Source organism: Nelumbo nucifera, chromosome 1, assembly GCF_055504915.1.
Source record: "Nelumbo nucifera cultivar China Antique chromosome 1, China Antique-T2T, whole genome shotgun sequence".
NCBI lineage: Eukaryota > Viridiplantae > Streptophyta > Magnoliopsida > Proteales > Nelumbonaceae > Nelumbo > Nelumbo nucifera.
Window position 1 is genome coordinate 114,550,987 of NC_142649.1, and position 22,669 is coordinate 114,573,655.

General features: G+C 40.8%; 1 protein-coding gene across 1 annotated transcript; it reads left to right on the top strand.

The window, feature by feature from the left end:
* The first annotated feature begins 583 nt into the window (after positions 1-583).
* On the top strand, positions 584-22,609 carry U1-70K (U1 small nuclear ribonucleoprotein-70K). Its single transcript, XM_010265398.2, has 10 exons — positions 584-766; positions 1,296-1,410; positions 1,507-1,586; positions 3,892-3,967; positions 4,048-4,112; positions 4,763-4,825; positions 6,196-6,277; positions 13,291-13,453; positions 21,517-21,594; positions 21,753-22,609. Exons 1-10 carry the CDS (start codon positions 665-667, stop codon positions 22,273-22,275), a joined length of 1,347 nt encoding a protein of 448 aa, XP_010263700.1. The 5' UTR covers positions 584-664; the 3' UTR covers positions 22,276-22,609.
* The last annotated feature ends 60 nt before the right edge of the window (positions 22,610-22,669 follow it).

Here is a 22,669-nt window from a genome sequence, read left to right on the forward strand (position 1 = left end):
CTCCTTGACAGTCGGCACTAGACCTGTTCATGGGTTGGGTAGCCCGATGGCCCGGCCCGGCCCGCACCTCGGTCGGGCTTGGTCATGTAATTAGGCCCGTAGGCCTAACACAATAAGCCTAACTGTGTTTCGGGCCGGGCTCGAGATTTGTCAAAAAAGCCCGGCCCGGCTCAGCATTATATATTTTATAAAATATATAATATGTATTTTATATATTATATAAAATATATAAATAATATAATATTTATTAAAATATATATTTATAATTTAATATATACATTTTTTATTATTTTCTTTATAATCTCTCTCTCTATTCAGCCGCTAACAGTATGGGCTAAATTTCGGGCTCGGGCCCAGGCCCAGGCTTCGGGCTTTTTATGAGGGCCGGGCTCAGGCCCAAATTGTAGGTCCGATGGTCGGGCCGGGCTCGGGCCCAAATTGTAGGCCCGATGGTCGGGCCGGGCTCGGGCTCGGGCTCGGGCCTTAGAAAATTCTGTTAATACAGAATGAAAGCCCGGCCCGATCCCGGCCCGGACCGGGCCATGAACAGGTCTAGTCGGCACATATACAGATTTTGCCGGACTTCTCATAGCTCCCCGCGACTTCGGCTAACGGGAAAATAGAACAAAACTCTACTTTGGTGCTCTGATCAGGCCTCCGAAAGATGGGAGACTACAATGATGCGTTCATGCGCAACAACAGAGACGCCGCGGTGCAGGCGCGCACGAAAGCCCAGAACCGCGCAACCGTTCTGCAATTGAAACTGGTATTCGTTTTTGTTCATCCCAGTGCATATCCTGTAGTAGAAGTTATCGCGCTTTGGAGCCCTAGTTTAGGAGCCGATGGATTTGCGAGTGGTATCATCTGTTAATTTCTCAGCTTAAAATGTATGATTGACGTTGACCATCTCTGTCTGAATCATTATTAATGTCCAAGGCTGAACACACCTCCATTTCTTAGTGACCAGGGGGTAGGGGATTTTTTTTTTTATTTCTTTTTGAAGATCATTTACTGGTTAGTCTCTATTTAGTTTCCTTCGTTTCCTTGTTCTTTCCCATTAACTATGGTTATGACAATGTCTTTCCTTGATCTGTAGCTTTCTCTCCTTATCTCCCTATCTAAATCCATATCTACTGTAATAGTTAAAGAGAGCCTAAACGAATCAAACATAACCATTAACTATGGTTATGCTCTTTTTTTTAATGAACACTTTGTTGCAGTTTTATGCTTCATCTTAATAAGAAAGCTTATTTACTTCAGTGGAGTTTTAATCGCTGCCATGTTTCTTTATACAGATTGGACAGAGCCATCCAACTGGCCTTACATTTAACCTTTTGAAGCTTTTTGAGCCTCGACCTCCTTTGGAGCACAAACCACCTGCAGAGAAAAGAAAATGCCCTCCATATACAGGTCTATATTGTTTAAACCTCAAAGTGTTGATTATTGTTTTCATACTGATTGTTTAATATAATGCTAAGTTTTATTTATTTTTTTCTTTTTGTCAAGGAATGGCACAATTTGTGAGTAACTTTGCTGAGCCAGGAGACCCTGAATATGCTCCTCCTGTCCAAAAGGCTGAAGCTACAGTAAGTTAGTATTGTCTGAACAGGGATTTCGTCCTCCAGATGTACTATGAATTTAGATTCTTGGGTTCTTATTTGGGAGTAGGCAGTCTTGCTTTATGGGTGACTTAATCTTTATGTTTGTATGGTTAATATCCTTTATTTTTAAATCCTTCTTTGGGGATGGTCAATATTTCACTCCTATAGGGCTGGTATGGATGTTGTTTCATTTGATGACTGCTTCATGATTCATGGTTAGTGTTAATATGGTTTCTTCGGCTTTAACATGTGAGGTGAGAAGATTAATTAATTACTTGCTTGCAGAGCTATGAATTGTATACGTTACATAGTTGTCAAGGTGTATTGGTGGTTCTAGGTTATAGTGGAGTGCCTTGTAGTGTAGGTGTCAGCCTAAGTGTCTCCTAGGTGATGGAATTTGACAAAGAAAAAACCTAAACTCTAGGTTATTCCCTAGTTTTATACATCAAGCAAGAAGGTTATAAGTATTTAATAAACTAATTGAATGTCAAAATCTATTAGCAACATTGAGAGTAATTGTGCAGTCTTTGTTGTATTTAACAAGAGGGTAATTGTGGGATAAATTGATTCCCAACCATGGCATCCCCATACAAAGGGTATTGAGGAGCATCTATATATATTAGATATGCTTTACTATAAAGCTAATTGGTCAGCCACTGGTAGCTTGATGATAAAGGCAAGATTTGATCCCAGGCTAGGGGTTTGGAAGTTTCCTTTTTCTTGGTGTTGTCACTAAATGGGTAAACCATCTTCAATGCCTTCATAAATAAGTAGAGGGCACATTTATTATACACAACTTGCCTAGCCTTTTTGGGTATCAATCCTGCAAGATTGATAGGGCTCCTAGGTATCCATGGATGTTGCAATTTGAGTATCCCCATCCTTCAGGGAAACTCTGTCTCCTCAAGCATAGGAGGGATTTTGAGATATAAGGATAGCAACATCTTAGCCTCGTACTCTGGTCCAGTGGGAATAGGAGACTCAATCAGGGCTGAACTATTGGTAGCTCTACAGGGTATTCAGATAGCAAATCAACTAGGAGTTGAGCATCTTCTAAGTGAAGGAGATTCTAAGGTTGTTGTGGGTTGGTTGATAGACCTGAGCTCAGTCACTTGGTGCTAGAAGGGTTTCCTAAAGAAGGCAAGCTGGTTGACAAGTAACATAATTGTTAGCTCACATTGGGTGAGCAGGTCAGCAAATGCTATGGTTGATCATCTTGCTAAACAAGGGGTATTGAGGGAACATCTGTATTGGGCAACCTTGTAATGCTTTGTTTCTAGTGCGTGGCTGGTTTCAAGGGAGGTCACACATCATCCCTCTCTTTGGGGTGCTTTAAACTTTTCTTATATATTGGTAAAAAAATAACTTTTCAAATATATAAAAAAAAAACTGCAATGCTGATGAACTTCTCTCCCTGTGGCCTTCTTGAACATATTTTGTCAAGAAAATGCTTCAATTCATCTACACCTCCTTTGGTCTGGAAATGTCTAGCACCTCCTTTGTCAAGAAGACGTCTGTATTACAGAATACTGATTTAAAGGTAATATTTGAGCAAATTAGGCAATGATCAGTTAATCACTCTACGAAAAAAGAAGAGTAAAAGAGAAGTTGGCGTTGCAGTTTCATAGCCTATGACATGATTAGCAGTTTCCAATTTTAAGGTGCAATAGGTGGAATTGAAACATTGGTACTCTGATTGGATGATAACCATTTGCAGTTGATATGTTAACTCTTGGTTGTGCCAGCTGCTGAGTATTATGCCTTTAGGTTGACAATAAGAACCTATTATTAGCATATTAAATATTTCCCGTAAATTGTTTCCATTCACGTAAAGCAATTAATGGATGGTCAAGATCAGTCCAGTCGTTTAACTGCTTTGATTTTGGTTATTCAAGAGGCAGTCCTTTAATAAATTAGCAAAATTAACAATTTTCCAGGTACTAAATACTGTTCAAATGAGATTGAACCAAACTTTATGCCTTTTTTTTGCTTATATTTATTCCCTTGTTCAGGAATTTTTTTTTCTGATAAATGAATTAAATTGTTATTAATAGTGAAACAGTGAGCATACAAACAGCCTAAGAAGAGGCATGAGATGCGGCCTCTTCTTTAATGATGAAAGCACAAAACTCACACTAATCCCTTGTTCAGGAATGTTTATGCTTCATCTTCTTGTGGTTGTGGAGTATATTGAATTTTTGGCAAGTGAAATGTTTTGCCTTATTGGTTTCTTGTCTGATTCCCTGTAATAGTTTATGTCATCCATGGTATATGAACTTTATGGAAACAGGAAGAAAGAAGGGCTAGAATTCACAAGTTACGGCTTGAAAACGGGGCTGCAAATGCTGCTGAAGAGCTTAAAAAATGTGATATGGCCTCCTTCAATTTATGTTTAGTATTAAATTATTAGATACATATGAAACTAAAATTTTTTCCTTTTATGCAGATGATCCTAATAGTGATCCAAATATATCGGGAGATCCATACAAGACACTATTTGTTGCAAAGCTTGTGAGTAGTCTCTTTCTATGTGTTATCATATTTCATGTTCATATTTAAGTTGATCTTCAGGCTTGCCTCTTAGATGAAAATATTTCTAGAACAGCATGTTCTGGAAGTACCTATAGAAGGAAGAACATCTAAGTGGTGAAGATATTTTTTTCCTGATGTAAGTAGCTTTTAAATATGGCAAAAGAATTGAGAACTACACAGATCATTTAAAAATTTTATTAGAAGGATTGCAACTATATTCTGGAACTTTCTTAATAGTGAAGACATCTGGTGGTCTTTATGCAAAAGATAGCTCCAGATATGAAGAGAAATCTAAGGGGTATATTGATAACTTGAATTTTTTTAAAAACTTAGTAGGATAAAAATGGTGTTTTGGATATTTAGAATTAATATTAAATTTTCAATTTCTACATGTATAAATGAAGGAGCTTCTAACTGATTAAGAAAGGAAGGAGCTTCTTTTGGCTTCTGGGCTAAAAATGACTCCTGCTAGAAGCACCTGCATATCCCAATTATCAAATGCCAATGAAATGCAGAAAATGGCATTCCCATTTAGGAAGCTACAGAAAGGCTTTAAAGGGGCAATTTTAAATGCTATTTAAGTTTCTCTCTGCTTGGAATGACTTGCAAGTATAATGGTTCTATTGCAGAATTATGAGACCACTGAGCACAGAATCAAAAGGGAGTTTGAAGCTTATGGGCCGATCAAGCGGGTAGGTATTTTAGAGCATCCCTGTTGGGGACTCAGGTTATTGCCTTTTGACTTCGGTAAGAGATTCAGTGGTATCAAAACTAACTGGTTTTGTGTACTTAGAAGTTCTTAACTTTCATCTTAAATTTCAAGATTTCAAAATTCCTGGGAAAAAATTGTATGCCATAGCTCGATATGTTCATCTTTATTTGACTCAGGAGGTTCATTTTTACTCTTAAGGTGGGCAATGATATATATTTAAAATCAAACAATGTTGATTTTCTCTATTTTTTCTTTCATATCTGTCCTAATTTGACGAATGGTAAGTATTTAAGCTATTTTCTAGTTGGTATTATTGGGTCTGAGCATCATTTTGGTAAGTATACAAGCTATTTTCTAGTTGGTATTATTGAGTCAGAGCATCATTTTGGCCAACTTAATTGCAAGAATGGTGTTGTATCATGGATTTTGAAGAAAAACATTATAAAGGTGAGGGTGGCTAGTGATGATTGTACCACACTTTTTTTTTAATTTTCAAATTCAAAATGGAGTTTACTTGGCATTGTTCAAAATCGTTGATGTTGGATCAGCTTGAGTCGGGTAATAACAGGTAGACTTGCCACTAATGGCATTATGGTTTGTTTTATCTATCCCCTTATCCGGGGTGTTATCTGTTTCACAACTGGTTTGTGCATACACTTTTATTTTCTGCCAATCCAATCACAATGACGGAGCTGCATCATGCATGGCGATGCTGTAAACCTTAAAGGCGAGCAGGATAATGATGCATCTTGCCTTTTGGATTTTATTTTCGAGCTATAAAAGGAGAAACTCATTTTCCTTCTTTTTCTGAACTGTGTATAAAAAGTTAGGAGTGTATCTTTTCTGATATTTTTATTCTCTCTTGCATTCTTCTTGCCACTGAAGATTTTATTTTGACTAAAGGACATCAAAAATCTCTCGGCAGTTCTTATCAAATAAAAAAAAAAAGAAAAAAAATCTCTCAGCAGTTCAGAAGATATCTGGTATTTTCTTTGTTATTCATAATTATTTTGCTATGTTAAAGTTTTATTCCTTGGTAAGGAGATGGTAAATCTGTTTCACAACTGGGTAAACTGGCCACATCAGTTTTTTTCTGCTACTCTAGCAATGGTGGTGAAGCTGTACACCTTAAAAGGTGAGCACGGCTAATTAGGCATAGCGCCTGTCTGTCGTGCCATTTAGATTATTTAGATTTAGTATTTGAAATATGTTTTATGTTCTAAATCATATCTTTTGCAAAGTGGCCAAACCCCTTGGTTTTTATTCTCTTGTTTGTTGCAATTTTATGGTTCAGATTAAATTATTATTTGCAAAAGGTTGTTGATTTGGCTTTTTTTGTGAAAATCTCAGGTTCGGATGGTTACTGATAAAGTGACAAACAAGCCTAGAGGCTACGCCTTTATTGAGTATATGCATACCCGGGATATGAAAAGTCTGTCATATGCTCTTTTTTTTTTCGATGAATAATAATAAATTTATTGATTCAGAAGCAAATTTAGAGTGAGTTCATACATCATCCCAGCGAGAGGCGCGAGCTGCAGCCCCTCCTTGAATCTTACAAGTAAACTTGGAAAGAAAAACAAGAATCACAACTGAGCCCAAAATAATTCTTCCCTATTTACCCCTTGCTTAGCTAACATATCTGACAAAGTATTTGCTGATCTCCCCACCCACTGTACAGTGACCAACATATTCCTTGTCAACCAACTAAATTTCTTCATTTCATTCTTGTATCGCCACATAGCCTCTTTAGAATTTTTCAACCAACCCACCACCACTTTGGAGTCCCCCTCAATTATTAGTTGTTGTACCCCTAGCTGGTTTGCAAATTGCACCCCTTGTACAACAACTAAGAGTTCTGCCCTGATGGAGTTCCCAAATCCCAAGGGACCTAACTAAAGCAACAAAATCTCTCCCTTCGTATTTCTCAAAGCACCCCCCATTCCGGATAAACTTGGATTACCCATGCTACTTCCATCAAAGTTCAACTTTAGTGAGCCTTCGGATGGAGGAGATCAGTTTGTAATTGATTTGTCCTTTAGAGATGAACACCTCGCTACTGCTGACCAATTTCTCCAGAGGTCATTAAAGGAGAATTGATGAAAGATTTCCAAGGTCTTCAGCCAATGTATTGCCCTATGTAACACACAGTCTTTCAAATCCTGGCTACTCCTTTCCTTTTCTTGAAAGATTCTAAGATTTCTTTCTTCCCAAAGAGTCCAAATCAAAGCAGCACGAGCACATCTCCACATAATTCTCCCTATTTTTGTAGGCCAATAAAAGGTAGAATGGTTGAAGAGCATGTGAAATTCTGCTGGTAGACTCCAACTACCCCCAAACAACGAAAGTAGCCAAGCCCAAAGGTCTGCAGAAAAGGGACAAGATATTAATAAATGGTAACAATCCTCATTGTGAGCTCTACAGAGGATACACCAATTAGGAGAAATACAGAGGAAAGGTCTTCTCTTTTGTAGGTTATCTAAAGTGTTAACTTTCCCATGGAATACTTCCCAACAAAATGCCATAATTTTTGGGGGAATTGGCCTACACCAAATTTCTTTTGACGGAAAGGGTTGGTGAGTAGAAAGTTGAGAGATGGACTTGAAGAAAGAAGCACAAGTGAAGGTTTCATTGGGTCTAGGAGTCCAAACCCTCTTATCTGGCTTGGAGGGATCCAAACAAACCTGATTAAGACAACCAAGCAAAGCAGAAAGATAATCAATTTCATCATCCCTAAGACCTCTACGAAACCCAAAATCCCAAGTAGGATCTAAGGGTGTTCCCAAAGGTGAGACAAATTTTGAGACCACCTCTTTTTTGTACAAAGAAATAGAAAAAAGCAAAGGAAACAAATCCTTTAACGGTGTGTCTCCTACCCAAATATCCTCCCAAAAAAGAACAGAGTTGCTAGAACAAACTTCATACCTGATAAAATTGAGGAATTGAGGAAGGGTGTTGTGAATAGCCTTCCAAGGTGCTGCTAGGTTAGCTTGCCTTGATACACCAGCATCCCATCCATTCTCTGACCTCCCATGAATGCTTCCCACCACCTCATGCCACAATCTCTCTCTTTCCAAAGGCCATCGCCATAACCATTTCCCTAACAAGGTTTGATTTTTTCTAGTTATCCTCCCAAGTCTCAAACCCCCCTCTTCTTTACTTCTGCACACAATTTCCCAATTAACCAAGTGATCATTTTTTTCTTGTCCCGGCTCCCATAAGAAATCTCTCATCAACTTCTCCAGTTTCCTAGCTTCCCTAACTGGTATCCTAAAAACAGACAAATAATAGGTAGGTAAGTTAGCCAAGGTAGCTTTTATTAGGGTAATTCTCCCTCTTAAAGAGATATAATTCCTCTTCCATGAGGCTAATCTCTTCTCAAACTTTTCTATCACTGGGGTCCAAAATCTACTCTCCCTAGGATTTGCCCCTAAAGGAAGCCCTAAATATGACATAGGCCAAACAGAAGTGGAACACTCAAGACACTCCACAATAGCCTCGACCTCTCCTACCTCTAAATTTATACCCGCTATGCAGCTCTTTTCCAGATTTATTCTCAAGTTAGAGATACTTTCAAAACCTTTTATTAGCCTCCTTTAGGTTTGCTACTTTTTCGCTAAGACCTCCTTCACAAAAGATCATTAGGTCATCTGCAAATGTAAGGTGGGTGACGGGAACTTGGTGTCTCCCTATTCTCCAACCCCTAATGGCATCTTCGCTGTCAGCCTTAGTAATGATCCTACTAATCACATCAGCTACTAAGGTAAAAAGGAAGGGTGAGAGTGGATCCCCTTGCCTGACACCCCTGCAAGCTGGAAAAAAGTCCCTCACGATACCATTTACCAGAATAGAGTAGTGACAAGTACTAATACACCTAAAGATCCAATTACACCACTTGTCCCCAAACCCACAGTTTTGCATAACCTCTAATAGAAACTTCCAGTCCACAAAATCATAGGCCTTTTCAAGATCCAATTTACAAATGAATCCTCTCTTACTAGACCTTTTCATTTCCTCCACACACTCATTCGCAATTAAGATCTGATCTGTTATTTGTCGCCCTTGAATGAAAGCCCCCTGTGTTTCACTAATGATAGAAGGGAGGACTATTTTGATCCTCAATGAGAACACTTTAGCCAGAATTTTATAGATGCTTGTCACCAAACTAATAGGCCTAAAATCTTTTGGGCGGTTGGCATCAATCTTCTTAGGTATCAGGGCCAAAAAGGTGGCATTAATTCCAGGGTTTATAGTGTGATTGTCTGCAAATTCCTTAAAGACTTCAACTAAATCCTCTTTCACCACCTCCCAACAGTCTTGACAAAAGCCCATCGTAAAGTCATCTGGACCTGGAGCCTTGGATCTATCCATTAGAAAAACAACCTTCTTAATCTCTTCTTCCTCGAAATCCCTTTCCAGCCACCTTGCCACTCCATCCTCAATTCTTGGCCAATCCACCCTTTCCATGACTGCTCTCTCACTCAAAGGTCTTCTATAAATCGATTTGAAGTGGTCCACAAATTTTCTGGCTTTGTCATCCTGGTTGGTAATTACCTCCTCTCCTATCTCTAGCTTGGTCACAAGATTCTTTCTTCGTCTCCCATTTGCCAAATCATGGAAGGATCTAGTGTTCCCATTGCCTTCCTTAATCCACTTGTGTTTAGATTTTTGTCTCCAACTGATTTCTTCCCTCAATAACACCTCTTCCAAATCCTTTTCCAATTGTCTCCTTAACACTCTGTCCTCCTCGGTCAGCCCATTTTAAGATTCCTTTACATCCAAGTTCTCTATGAGAGAAATTAGGCACAGTTTTTGCTCCTCAATTCTACCAAACTGATCTCTATTCCACTCTTTTATTTTGTCTCTCAGCCTTTTTAATTTCTTATGGAACTTGATCCCCTTCCATCTTACCCCCCTCTCCTCCTCACCCCACCATTCCTTCACTTTTTTCACAAAATCTGGATGGGTGAGCCACATATTTTCGAATCTAAAAGGTTTGGGTCCTATAGAAAATGACTCAGTACCTATTTGGATAGGACAGTGATCGGAGGTGACCCTGAGTAACGCTCTAGCAACCAAGTTTTCCAAACTATTTTCCCAGGCAATGTTAAATAAGAATCTATCCAGCTTCGAACACAAAGGGGTTTCCTGAAGGTTGGACCAAGTGTAACTGGCTTGCAACAGAGGTATTTCCTTCAATTCACATTCTTCAATAAAACCATTAAATTTCTTCATGCTTGTTGAAATTACCTGTTGAGGATTACTGGTTTCATCAGAGAATCTAATGACATTAAAATCCCCGCCCAGGCACCAAGGACCATCTCATAGCCCCTTGATTGCATATAGCTCCTCCCACATCTCATTCCTCTCTCTATAGGAATTAGGGCCATAAACATTGGTTAAGACCCATACACACCCATTCTCTACATTCTTACACTTAATGGAAACTGAGAATCTGCCTATCAATTCTTCCACTACTTCCACCACATCCTCCCTCCATAGTGTTACAATCCCCCCCGAGGTTCCCCAAGAAGGAGACAAGCTCCAACCTAAACCTCTAGATCTCCAAAAAACTCCTCACCCATCTCCCATCTAATTCCATCATTTTGGATTCTTGTAACAATACAATATCAGGTTTTTCCCTTCGGAGTAGGTCTTTGATCACCCTTCTCTTTCTTGCACTCCCTAACCCTCTTACATTCCAGCTAATAATTTTCATCGAGACAACATAGCAAAAAACCCATGAAAAGGCCATAGTCTCCTCATTTTAGGCCCTTCCTCCTATCCTCTCTACCACTGAATTCTAAATCCCCCTTAATGTCTGAAATTAGCCTTTCCACTTCAGATCTTTTTTTCTTATTTGTTCCTTCCCCCCCCCCCCCCCCTTCCTAATATAACAATCATCCTTTTTCTTTTCTCCATCCTTTCTAGCCAATGTCTGAGGAAGAATTTGACCCTGCTCACACTTATTTTGGCTACAACATCTGTCTAAGAGTCCTTCCTTTTTTTTTTTCCTCCATCATTGTACAATCAGCTCCCAAATTCTGTCCGCCTCCCCCTTACTACTTCCTTTCAACACCCTCTCTCCTTCTTCCATTATCACCCTCTCTCTTGCATCAGAACCTCCTGGATGGGAAGCTGGGATATCTGTTACAGGCATAGCAAACAAGTCAGTACCTATAAAAGAATTGACACCCATACCTGGTAGGACGGGGGTTGGACTAGAAACACTGGAATTGAAGTGCTGACAGGCGGCAGATGGTTTTAAGGCCTTTCCCTTTTTTGGACAAGGTTGTGAAGTAGACATAGTGAAAGAATCACTTCCTGACGACCTACCCACTTGGAAAACCTGTCTCTGTGTTTCTGACACTGGAATACCCACATCCATCCTCACGGTCGATTCTTGTCCCTTTCCACCAACATCCTGTAATTCATTAGACTCAGGGTCAGCTCCCTTAACGAAGGGAGGAGGAGTTTTTTCACAACTTTAGAACCATTTTCTTCACCATTTCTAGTCTTCCCGCCACCTACCTCTTTAGTCTCTTCCTCTAAAAACAACAGCTCTGTATGCAAACTTTCTATTTCAAGTAACTCATTGTTGCTTTTCGGAGACAGACTTTCCCAAACTTAACATTTTGTCTGTATCAGAATCGTCACTGCTGTTTTGTTCACACAACCAATCTTCAGACCCTGTTTTGTTCAAATCACTAGGCTTCATGTATCTCGGGTTGCGCCTATCTGGTGAAAGACGGTTCGCCAAGTTGGATGGAACCCAATGTAGAGAACCTCGAGACTGAGAGTCTTGAGATTTTGCGCCTGATCTGTTCGATCGAAGGAGGGAGTCGGGGTAGAAGAAGATAGACGCTTAGTCTCGTCTATCAGCTCATCCCTCCTCCCAGTCACGTGCTTACTTAAAGTGTCCCTCGGCCCAACTATCTTGTAATGGGCCTTGGGCTCAAGATTATAGGAACCCAACTTTAAGACCTTTACTTGAGTTGCCTTCTCCGCCCCACCACAAAAGGGATCCACTCGATTGGGCCCATTTTCTAATTCTTTTTGTCCAACGTGACCTCTTAAAAAGTAACGCCCCCCTGTTTTATTGGTAGAGCCAGCAACCTTCCCTGTCTGAGGTTGCTTGTTCAGCCCTCTCCCTTTCGCCAATGGTAAGTTTTTGTCTGTTTCCCCTGACACCACTTGCGCAAAGGATTTGCCATTTGTCATATCCTTATCTTGCTTTCTTCAGGTTTGACCTTCTAATTGCCCAAAACTTTTTGGCTTCCCAGAACTTGTTGGCCCTTTTTAGTGAAACATTCCTTCCCATTTGAATTAACCAATCTCACAGGTCCACGTAGTGCTTCTTCCTCCTTCTCCCCTCCTACCATACGAGCCTCCTTCCACAGCCCTGCTTCAATGGAGGAAGCTAACCACACAGAGACAAAGCTCCCCTCTGTTTGTACCTCTATCTTTCGTGGAATGTCTTCTGGCTTCACACCACTTAACAGGATTGCTACTGAGTAAAGATCACCCCAGAAAGCTCCTTTCAAGATTCCTCCACACAATACAGCTATAGACTCTGCTATTTCTTGTTTCCATAGATGAAATGGCAAGCCTATTACACGCACCACCACACCATCTTCGACAAAAAAATCCTTGGAGTTGGATTCCATTTAAAGACTGTGAATGATCCGAAATCAGCCTGAACATTGATAGCTGATATTTCCAAATCATTCTCTAATGGATCTAGGATGGCTTTACAGCTATCAAAGGGGGTTACTATGAAGACACTCTTCAGCTTCAACCTGGTTGCCAGTAAATCAGCTACCCTCCTCCAATCATTAACCTTTTCCTTGGCTTGTATCACAAACTTACTATCCCACTCCTCTCTCTCTAGACCTCCCACCATTCTGCATTAGCCTTTTGTTTTTGCCATGACCACTGGCCCTTGTTCTATCCTGCTGTTGCTGAGATATGCCTTCTCCTCCCTTATGGAGGCTTTTTTATCATTTGCTACTCTTTGGACTAAGAACTCTTTGAGCAACCAGTCAACTTCCCCCCAACCTTGGTTCTGTTTTCCTGCTGGTAGACACACCAGTTGCCTTCGTCCCTTACCAAAAAATTCAGCCAAAGCTATGAAGAAACCTTTTCTATTCCTCTTACATTCAACAACATATCTTCTCCCTTCTAATGTACTAAAATCCTGCCAGTTTATCTGCTTACCTTTTGAACAGGCTCCAGCTATGAACTCTCTTAGCCACTCGATCACTTCTAATCCTTCCAGCAATACTGTACCCTTTTTCGCTTCCCTTACCTTCAGGTTTACCTTCCCCTTGATTCTCATCTCTTCGAACATGAGATTTTTTGCTTCTATCTTCAAGGATCTTCTCCACTGACCTGCTCATGCATTACTTTTGTTATGATCAAGTCAATTTGCTATGTATCATGCAGCTGCATACAAAAAAGCTGATGGAAGGAAGGTTGACAACAGAAGGGTGCTTGTGGATGTTGAACGTGGTAGAACTGTTCCAAATTGGAGACCTCGCAGATTAGGTGGGGGACTTGGATCAACCAGGGTTGGAGGTGAAGAAGTTAATCAAAAGCATTCTGGCAGGTAATAGCTTCAATACAGTAGTTCTGTTGTATTGTCCCAAACAGACTTAAGATGTCTAGTGTTCTGACTCTCTTGATGTATATTATGGGATAAACTTAAAATGGAAATACATTAGTTAAATTAGTCGACATGCATTATTAGCTCATACCCAGGTTTCTAATTTTGTGGAAATTCTAGGTATTTGTGGCACCCATTGGTATGGCATCTCGAGGTACATTATGGTTCTCTATTAACTAATATTTCTTTTTGTTTTTTTGGGGAATCTGTTAATTAATAAAACAAATATTAGGGCTTCCATGTCATCATCATCTAAGCATTGTCCCAACAATGTGGAATTGGCTGCATGAATCCTATTTCGCCATTCTGTTCTGCTCAGTGTCATATGCGTGCTAAAATCATTTCTTTTTTACTTCCACCCCAGTGTCTCTGTTATTAATGAAAGTATACAAGGCATTGTACAACAAATTGAGGTTAGTAAAGAACAAACTTCCTCTCTATATATGCATGTGTACAACCCCAGCTTGGAAGAGGTCAAACAATGGTAGAAGTAACTTTAGATTACTTGGAATGTCAGAGACATTTTTGTGAAATGTTACATAAATCATTTTGTTTTAAGTCATATCTTTCTGAGATCAATATTATCAAATTACAAATGAGGGGGGGATCAATGTGGGAATTGGATGGATGTAGAAAGGACAAAGGACAGTTTTAGTGCACCACCTTTTCCCCATAAAGCCTCCTATATACATTGGTCTTATTTCCCATGGCTTGGTGGGTCTGACCCACCCAATCTAACCCTTTTTCCCTAAAAGTAGAATTCTACTTTTAGGATGCTTGTGGATGGTGTAGGTCAACCATAAGGTCGAAGGAGATGGTCCATATTGTGTTTGTTATAAGTTGTGTGGTGGGATGCCAAGGAGATTCAAAGGGTATCTTTAGTTTTCCTTAGAAAATCAAGTTCAGCCCTCTCTCCTTCCTGATTCGGGTCTGTCATGGTGTTTTAGATGGGACTAGAACTAGACTTTGGGAGGATTTGTGGTAGGGGAATCAACCTTGAAAGGGAGTTCCCTAATATTTATGCCTTGTCTTTGAACAAAAATTTAACTGTTTCTTAATGCCTAATCATCACACAACTCTATGCCAATCTAGGATTGGGGGTTAAGAAGAGGACTTGGTAAAACGAAAAAACTTTGGCTGTTGGGGGCCAACAGCCTATGCTGTTGAGAATGTTCTTAGAAATGCCACGTTACCATGAGAGTGGGGTAAAATAGTAATTGCTCCTATTTTCTTTTGACCAAAAAGTTAGACATGGGCGTGAATGGATTAACATGTCCAGTCCAAAAACACTCTCAACAACATAGGCTGTTGTGGTCCGCAACAGCCAAAGTTATCCCTAGTAAAACAACTGCAGATTTGGAACTCATCTCCCTCTCAGAAGGCATTTACTTGGATGCTTCCATGCCTGACAGTAGAATTTGGTCTCTTGTTCATTTGGGATCTTCTCTTGTGCTCTTGTGTTTCCTTTTTCTAATCTCTGCTCCCTTCTGTCACACTCTTTAGGGCTTTCCTGGTTAGGGCTATATGGTTTGGACCTGCCCCATAAAAAATCAAGGCATTTTATATTTATTGAGAGGTTTTCATCATAATTTCAATGCCTGTGAGGTCCTACAAAAGAGGAGGCCTAATTGGTGCTTGTCTCCTTCCATTTGTTTCTTATGTACAGCAAGTGGCGAAACTACTTTTCACCTGGTAATCTCCCATCCCTATACTTCTTCTGGGAGCATTTCTTTTTTTTCTTTTTTTTTTTTGACTTTTTTGGATATAAGTGGTCTTCTCAACCCGACCTAGAAAGTCTTTTAGCACAGTTTTTCAACCCTAAGAAGATACGGTGTAAATTATCGGTGAGGTGCACTAGGGCCACTGTGCCATGGTCAATTAGGGGAGAAAGAGATTAGAATCTTCAAGGGGGAGAACCATTCAAAATAAGCTTTGGTTTAAAACATAATGGTTAAAGTGGCCTATTGGGTCAAAGTGGATGATATAATTGGGGGATGACAACAGATTGCATCTTCATCTCCATTGAATAACACAATGCTATTTAACTGGTCTCCACCATACCATTAAATTACACAGAACTTAATTTTGATGGATGCTGTCTGGATAATCCAGGATTGTCGGTACTCGGTAGTAGGAGTCTTCAGGAATCATGTGGGAGTGGTTTTGACCATATACTCTGGTCCTGTTGGCCATGATAATTCAGTAAAGGCATAATTATTGACACTATACGTTATGTTCAGGACCTGTAGTCAATGGTGATGCAGTGACAGCAGAGTTGTCTAGTCTTCTTCAGGGTCTAAAATTCGCTAAGCAGTTTGAGTTTCTTAACTTGGAAGTGGAAGGGGATTCACAAGCGGTTATCTCATGGACTATTTATCAAAAGAAAAAAAAAAAGCGGTTATCTCATGGACAAGGAATAGTACCCAAATCCCATGGGCTTGCAGAATGCAGGCATACAGTCTGAAATAGAATCCTTAGCAAGGGGGATGAATGTTACCTTTTGTCTTTAGATGGGTAAGAACAGCCAATGGGATGGCGAACACATTGGCTAAACAAGGGACTACAAGACAACAAATATTTTGGGCAAAAATATAAAGTTTCTTCTGGTGGAGAATTTTCCTCCTTGATGTAATTCCTTCTATTTGAAGTTTAATAAAATTTATCTTTATTGATCAGAAAAATTATTGACACTATACATGGATTGAAGTTAAGCAGAGCTCTTAACTACACTAATTTCATTATAGAGACTCAAGAACTGTTATTAGATGGCTAAAGCACAACAATCCCGGATTATGGTGTTGCATTGTAAAAACAGAGAAAATAGAGACATGGTTCGTAGCCTTATCGCAAATGTTGTAAGTTCATTGCAGAGACAGGGAGGCTGAATGCACGTATTTTCTTGCATTAATTGATAAGGAAATGAGGTATAAATACATTTGGGTTGGTGGTTAACCGACTTACAAGTTGCAACTAATTGGTCCAAGTGGTTTGTAACTAACTACCACGTGGGTGTAAGCGAAGCCAGCTGTCCTTATTCTAATTCTAACACCCTCCCCTCAAGTTGGAGCGTGAGAAGACGTAACGCCAAACCTGAGAACGAGGTTTTGAAATGTTGACACCCCTAGAGCTTGGGTTAGGAGATCTGTTGGTTGATTGTTGCTATTGATGCGGAAAGTTTTGATCTCGTTACTTTGAATACGCTCTCGGACAAAATGGCAGTCAATATCTATGTGCTTTGTGCGTTCATGGAAAACCGGATTGGCAGCGATGTGGAGAGCAGCTTGTTTATCGCAGTGTAATTCCATGGGTGTTGTGATGCGAATTGTTAGATTTGCAAAAACTCGTTTAAGCCAAATGAGTTATGATGTTGTGACCGCCATGGCTCGATACTTGGCCTCTACAAAGGATCACGACATAGTGTGCTGTTTCTTGGTCTTCCAAGAGATTGGAAACTGTCCAAGCATTATGATATAACCCGTTGTGGAGCGTCGGGTAAGTGGACAACTAGCCCAGTCGGAACCACAGAAGGTCCGAACCACAAAATCATTAGTAGATGGGATAAAGATGCCATGATGGGAGGTGGATTTGAGATATCTGACCACCCGTAAAGCAGCCTGGAGGTGCTCTTCTCGTGGATCTTGCATGAATTGACTGAGCTGATTTACTGCGAAGCTAAGATCAGGTCTCGTGGCCATAAGGTATGGAAGGCGGCCCACCAAACGCCTGTATTGAGTTGGATTTGAGAGGACTGGACTGGCATCATTATTGAAGTGTCGTTGCTGTTCCATGGGAGTTGAACATGGTTTGCATTTGTGCATCCCAGTTTCGTTCAAAATGTCAATGACGTGTTTATGCTGACTTAGGAAAACACTTGAGTTTGAACGAGCCACCTCAATGACCAAAAAATATGTTAAGGGTCCAAGATCCTTGATGCTGAAACACTCATTGAGGTAAGATTTGAGGGAAGCGATACGGCTTGGATCATTTCCTATGATGATGAGGTCATCCACATACACAAGGACTGCAATAAAGGAGTTGTCTTGTTTGCTTGTAAAAAATGAATAGTCTGCCACTGATTGGGTCAAGCTTGCACCCAATAGCGTGTGAATAAATTTTTGGAACCACATCCGTGAAGCTTGTTTGAGGCCATATAAGGATTTTTGGAGTTTACAAACTCGTTGATCCCCATCTTTGGCAAATCCAAGAGGGATGCGCATGTAAACATCTTCTTGGAGTTCACTGTGGAGGGATGCATTGTTTACATCCAGTTGATGAAGTTCCCAACATTTGGCAATTGCCACTTCGATCAGGCAATGAACAGTAACAATCTTTGCTACAAGCACGAAGATGTTGTGGTAGTCAAGTCCCTTGACTTGATTATACCCTTTTGCCACCAAACGGGCCTTGTATCTCTCAATGCTGCCATCAGCTCTCAATTTAATCTTGTAGACCCATTTTGAGCCTAAGTGCTTCAATTTCGGTTGCCATTACCTATCGCCATTTAGGATCATTGACAGCCTCAGTAAAGGAAGACCGTTCTACTTCTGAGGAAATTGTAGCCAGGCAGGCACCCGGGCTGGTGACCGTGTTAGCAAGAGATGGTGGAAGTTGGTAGTCATATGAGCGCAAGCGGGTGGATACTTGTCGAGGTCTATGCGGTCGTGGGCCAGGTTGAGTGAGAACTTGGTTATTTTCTTCAATGGTTGTTTCTGGGCTGCCAGCGGGTGTGCTTGTGATTGGTGGTGCCTCATGCATGTCATGAACCAATGGATTAGGTGATATAGTCGAATCATGGTCGGATGTAGGCAATGGTATGATAGGAGTGGCTGATGTTGGTTATGAAGTTTGAAATGGGAATTGATCTTCATAAAATATGACATCCTGCAAGGTAAAAATGTGCCCAGTGTCTATATCAAACACACGATACCCTTTTTGACCAAATGGATACCCAACAAACACATAGCGTCTTGCCCTGCTAGAGAATTTGTCATGAGGTTTGGGCTGTACTTTTGCATAACAGAGACAGCCAAACACTCGCATGTGGTTGTAACTTGGGATTTGTTGTAGTAGCACTTCTGATGGTGATTTACCTGAAAGAAACGGCGTTGATAGCCAATTAATGATATATGTGGTCGTGAGCAGACATTCACCCCAGAATGTGATAGGTAGTGAAGCTTGGAATCGTAATGCATGGGCGACTTCTAACAGGTGACGGTGTTTGTGCTCTACAACACCGCTTTGCTGAGGGCTTGCTATGCAAGAATGTTGTTGGATTATGCCCTATTCAGTGAAGTAATTGATGAGAGGAACAGAGAAAATTCCTTGCCATTATCCGATCGAATTTGTTGAAAGGAATGGCCATATTGCCTTTTTACCATAGCACAAAAGGATATGAGATGACGAACAACTTCATATTTAAATTTCAAAAGATAAGTCCAAGCACATCTAGTATGATCATCAACGATGGTAAGAAAATAATGTGCGCTTGTGTGTGATGGAGTCTTGTATCCTCCCCATAAATCACAATGTACCAGATCAAAGGGTTGAGCAACCTGAGACTGTTGAACCGGAAATGGTAATCTGGACTGTGTGGCCCTGTGGCATGCGTTGCAGCAGTTGATTTGAGGAAGGGTCGGAATCTCTCGGATGAGGGAAAGGCGATGTGAAGAGGCATGTCCAAGTTGTCTATTTCAAAGCTTTTGGTCTTTATTCGAGGTTGTAGTGAGCGCAACAGAACTATCTACAGATCCAATATTGGTAAAGTAATACAGCCCGTCCACAAGTTTACCCATCCCAATCACAGTCCGAGAGGCAAGGTCCTGGAGAACATAGAATGAAGGAAAGAACAGAACAGCACATTGCAGCTCCTTTGTAAGTTTGCTAATAGAGAGTAAATTGCAGTGGAATTTTGGGACATGCAAAACATGATTGATGACCAGTTTCGGTCCAAGATTCACAGTTTCGTAATGAGACGCAGTTGTAACAGTCTCATTCGGAAGATGAATTGGTTTGGAAGATTGCAGCTGAGTGCGATTAGATAATGATGCAGTAGAAGCCATATGGTCAGAAGCACCACTATCTAGGATCCATCCAATGGAAATATTGGAGTGCTTACCAGAAAGGTTTACATGTGCAGCTGATTCATGGTTCTCTCTGCTCAACAGGCCCATTAGTTGGTTATATTGCCAGATGCTCAGCCCAGCAATAGGTGATTCGTCATCATTGGTGTCTGCATTGGCACATGAACTCGGTTGGGGGGTCTTGTCAGACTTTGTAAAACAATTTGATCTGCCTTTCTCCCATCCAGCAGGGTAACCCACAAGCTTGTAGCATCGTTCCCTTGTGTGCCCAGCTTTCTTGCAATGATCACAAACGTACTTAGAACGATTGCAATTCTCGGATTCTCGAGGGTTGGATCTTGATATTGCAATTCTCGGATTCTCGAGGGTTGGATCTTGATACACTGTTCAATGCAGCAACTTCAAGGTTGGGCGGTCCTCGAAGGGAGATAAACATCTGGAGCCGTTCTTCTTGGATCACAAGCGAATATGCCTTGTTCAAACTCGGCAGTGGATCCGATCCCAGAATGTTCGATCGGATGATGTTGAAAGATTCATTCAAACCCATCAAGAATTGGTGGAGTTTTTCTTTCTCACGATCCGCAATGAATTGTTTCAAAGCTTCGCAAGTACACTGAGGCAGATCGGTGAGGCATCCGAGTTCATCCCATAACCCTTAGTCTGGTGAAATAACCGGCTACGATTAGGTCTCCTTGTTGTAGCATTGCCAAGTCCCATTTCAACTGATGGATCCGTGGGATGTTGCTCTATGCAAATCTCTCCTCTAACCCCTTCCAGATCTCAGAAGCTGAGTCAATGAAGGCTACACTCATGGAGTTCTTTCCCCAAAGAATTATACAGCCAAGAAACCACCATCGAATTACCTTTAACCCAAGCATCTTCGTCCGGTGATGTTCTTGCTGGCCGTGGCAAAGATCCGTCCACGAACCGGTATTTGTTCTTGGCTCTCAGTGCATTTCTCATGGCTCGCTGCCATGTCGAAAAATTATCTCCGGTCAAGTGAAAGGATATAAGAATGCTTCCTGGGTTGTCGGATGGGTATAGGTAGTAAGGAGAGCTTGGATCAGATTCCATGGCCGTCACAGCTGGAAGCAACGGCAGGTTTTGATAATGATGAGAACAAAGGGGATGAACCAGGAGGGAATTACAGGTTGTTTCAGCTGCAAAAGGTAGTAGCAGCGGAATGGATTACAGGCTTTGATACCATGTAAAAACAGAGAAAACAGAGGCAGGGTTCATAGCCTTATCGCAAATGTCGTAAGTTCATCGCAGAGACAGGGAGGCTGAACGCACGTATTTTCTTGCATTAATTGATAAGGAAATGAAGTATAAATACATTTGGGTTGGTGGGTAACCGACTTACAAGTTGCAACTAATTGGCCCAAGTTGTACAAGTGGTTTGTAACTGTCACGTGGGCATAAGCCAAGCCAGCTGTCCGTATTCTAATTCTAACACGCAGGCATAACATAAGGGAAATAAAATGCTTAGATGGGCACTGAGAGCTACATTCATATGGATGATGACACGACAGACACATTAGCAATAAAGAGGTCAGTGGGGCTCAAATGCATTGGGGAACCATCTAAAGTGCGATGTAATTGAAGAAAAAGTATAGCGGGGTTGTCTATGCAATGTAGTTTGGGTGGTGCGGGGCACTGTATTTTTACCAGAATAGAACTCTCTGAAAGTCAACAATCAAAAAAGGAAAAAAAAATGAAAAACTAGGTAGTGTGATGTGGCGTATGGCAAATAAAAGCTTCAAAGAGATGGATGGTTCTTGTATTACCAAACTATATGTAGTGTGAAATCATGGTTGGTTATTGATTCCTGTTTCTTTATTAAACTGAGCGGGTATGTCATAGTTTATATTTATTTGTTATTTTTGCTACTTGCATATTCCATTAACTTTTCAATAATTTTCCCAGAGAGCAACAGCAGATAGGTTCAGCACCTAGACCTAGGTCTGAGGAGCCAAGGGCCCGAGAAGATCGTCATGCTGAACGGTAAGGCGAATCAATTTTGGTGGTCTACCTTGTGTTTGACCTAGCCTTATCCCAAAATCTGATTTGTCCTTTGCTTTTCAGCGTATCTTACTTTTTATTGATAGAAAAAGAATGATGGAATTAGTTTTGTTGTATTTATTTGAAAAACAATGTTACAGGGAGAGGGAGAAATCTCGTGACAGAGGAAGAGATCGAAAACGTGAACGATCCCATGATAGAACAAGAGATCGAGATGCAAGGGAAGAAAGACACCATAGAAACCGTGATAGGAATAGGGACAGGGATCGGAATCGTGGGCGTGATGATAGGGAATGTGATCATGGTCGAGATCGAGATCGGGACCATGGTCATGACTATGAAAGGGATCAAGACAGAGGTAGAGACCGGGAACGTGAACGTGATCATGACCGTGGAAGATCTTATGACAAGGAGTCGGAATATGACCATAGCAAGCTGAAGATTGAAAGAGGCTTCCATGGTGAAGGGGACAAAGGATATGGTCATGAGCCTGACCATGACCATGAGGTGTATGATAATGTTGAGTCTAGGCACGGATATGGGCATCCAGAGGACAATGAGCGAGGACATTATGACCTTACGACCACCAAGGCTACGAGGCCACATGATGATCTCGAGCCCCAGGGTGACCATGATGGTTACAAAGATGATGGAGGCCGATGATGACAAAGATGACCGAGCAGTTTCGGAGTCGCGTGAAAGGGAGAAAATTCGAGACCGACATTTTTGTGCGAGTCTGAAAGACGTTTTCTCTGGGGAAATCAAAACTTGTTACCCCTCAGTGTGTGGGTGCTTTTAAAAGAACTTCAATCTTTTGTGGTTCTCACGATCGATGTTTTTAAGCTAAGTTTGTCTTTTCATTGTTTTGTTTAGGCACAAGATGGAATATGTGATATTTTGGAATTGGGTTTTTGGCCATAAAAAGTTAAAAACTGCAATAAGTCATTAATCAAACGTTCATGTCATTTGATAATGAAAACTGTTCATTTGTAGGCTCTAGAGTCTAGTCCCTCGTATGCAATGTGAAAGTCTTAGAAGCCAAATGGGCTCCTTCAGG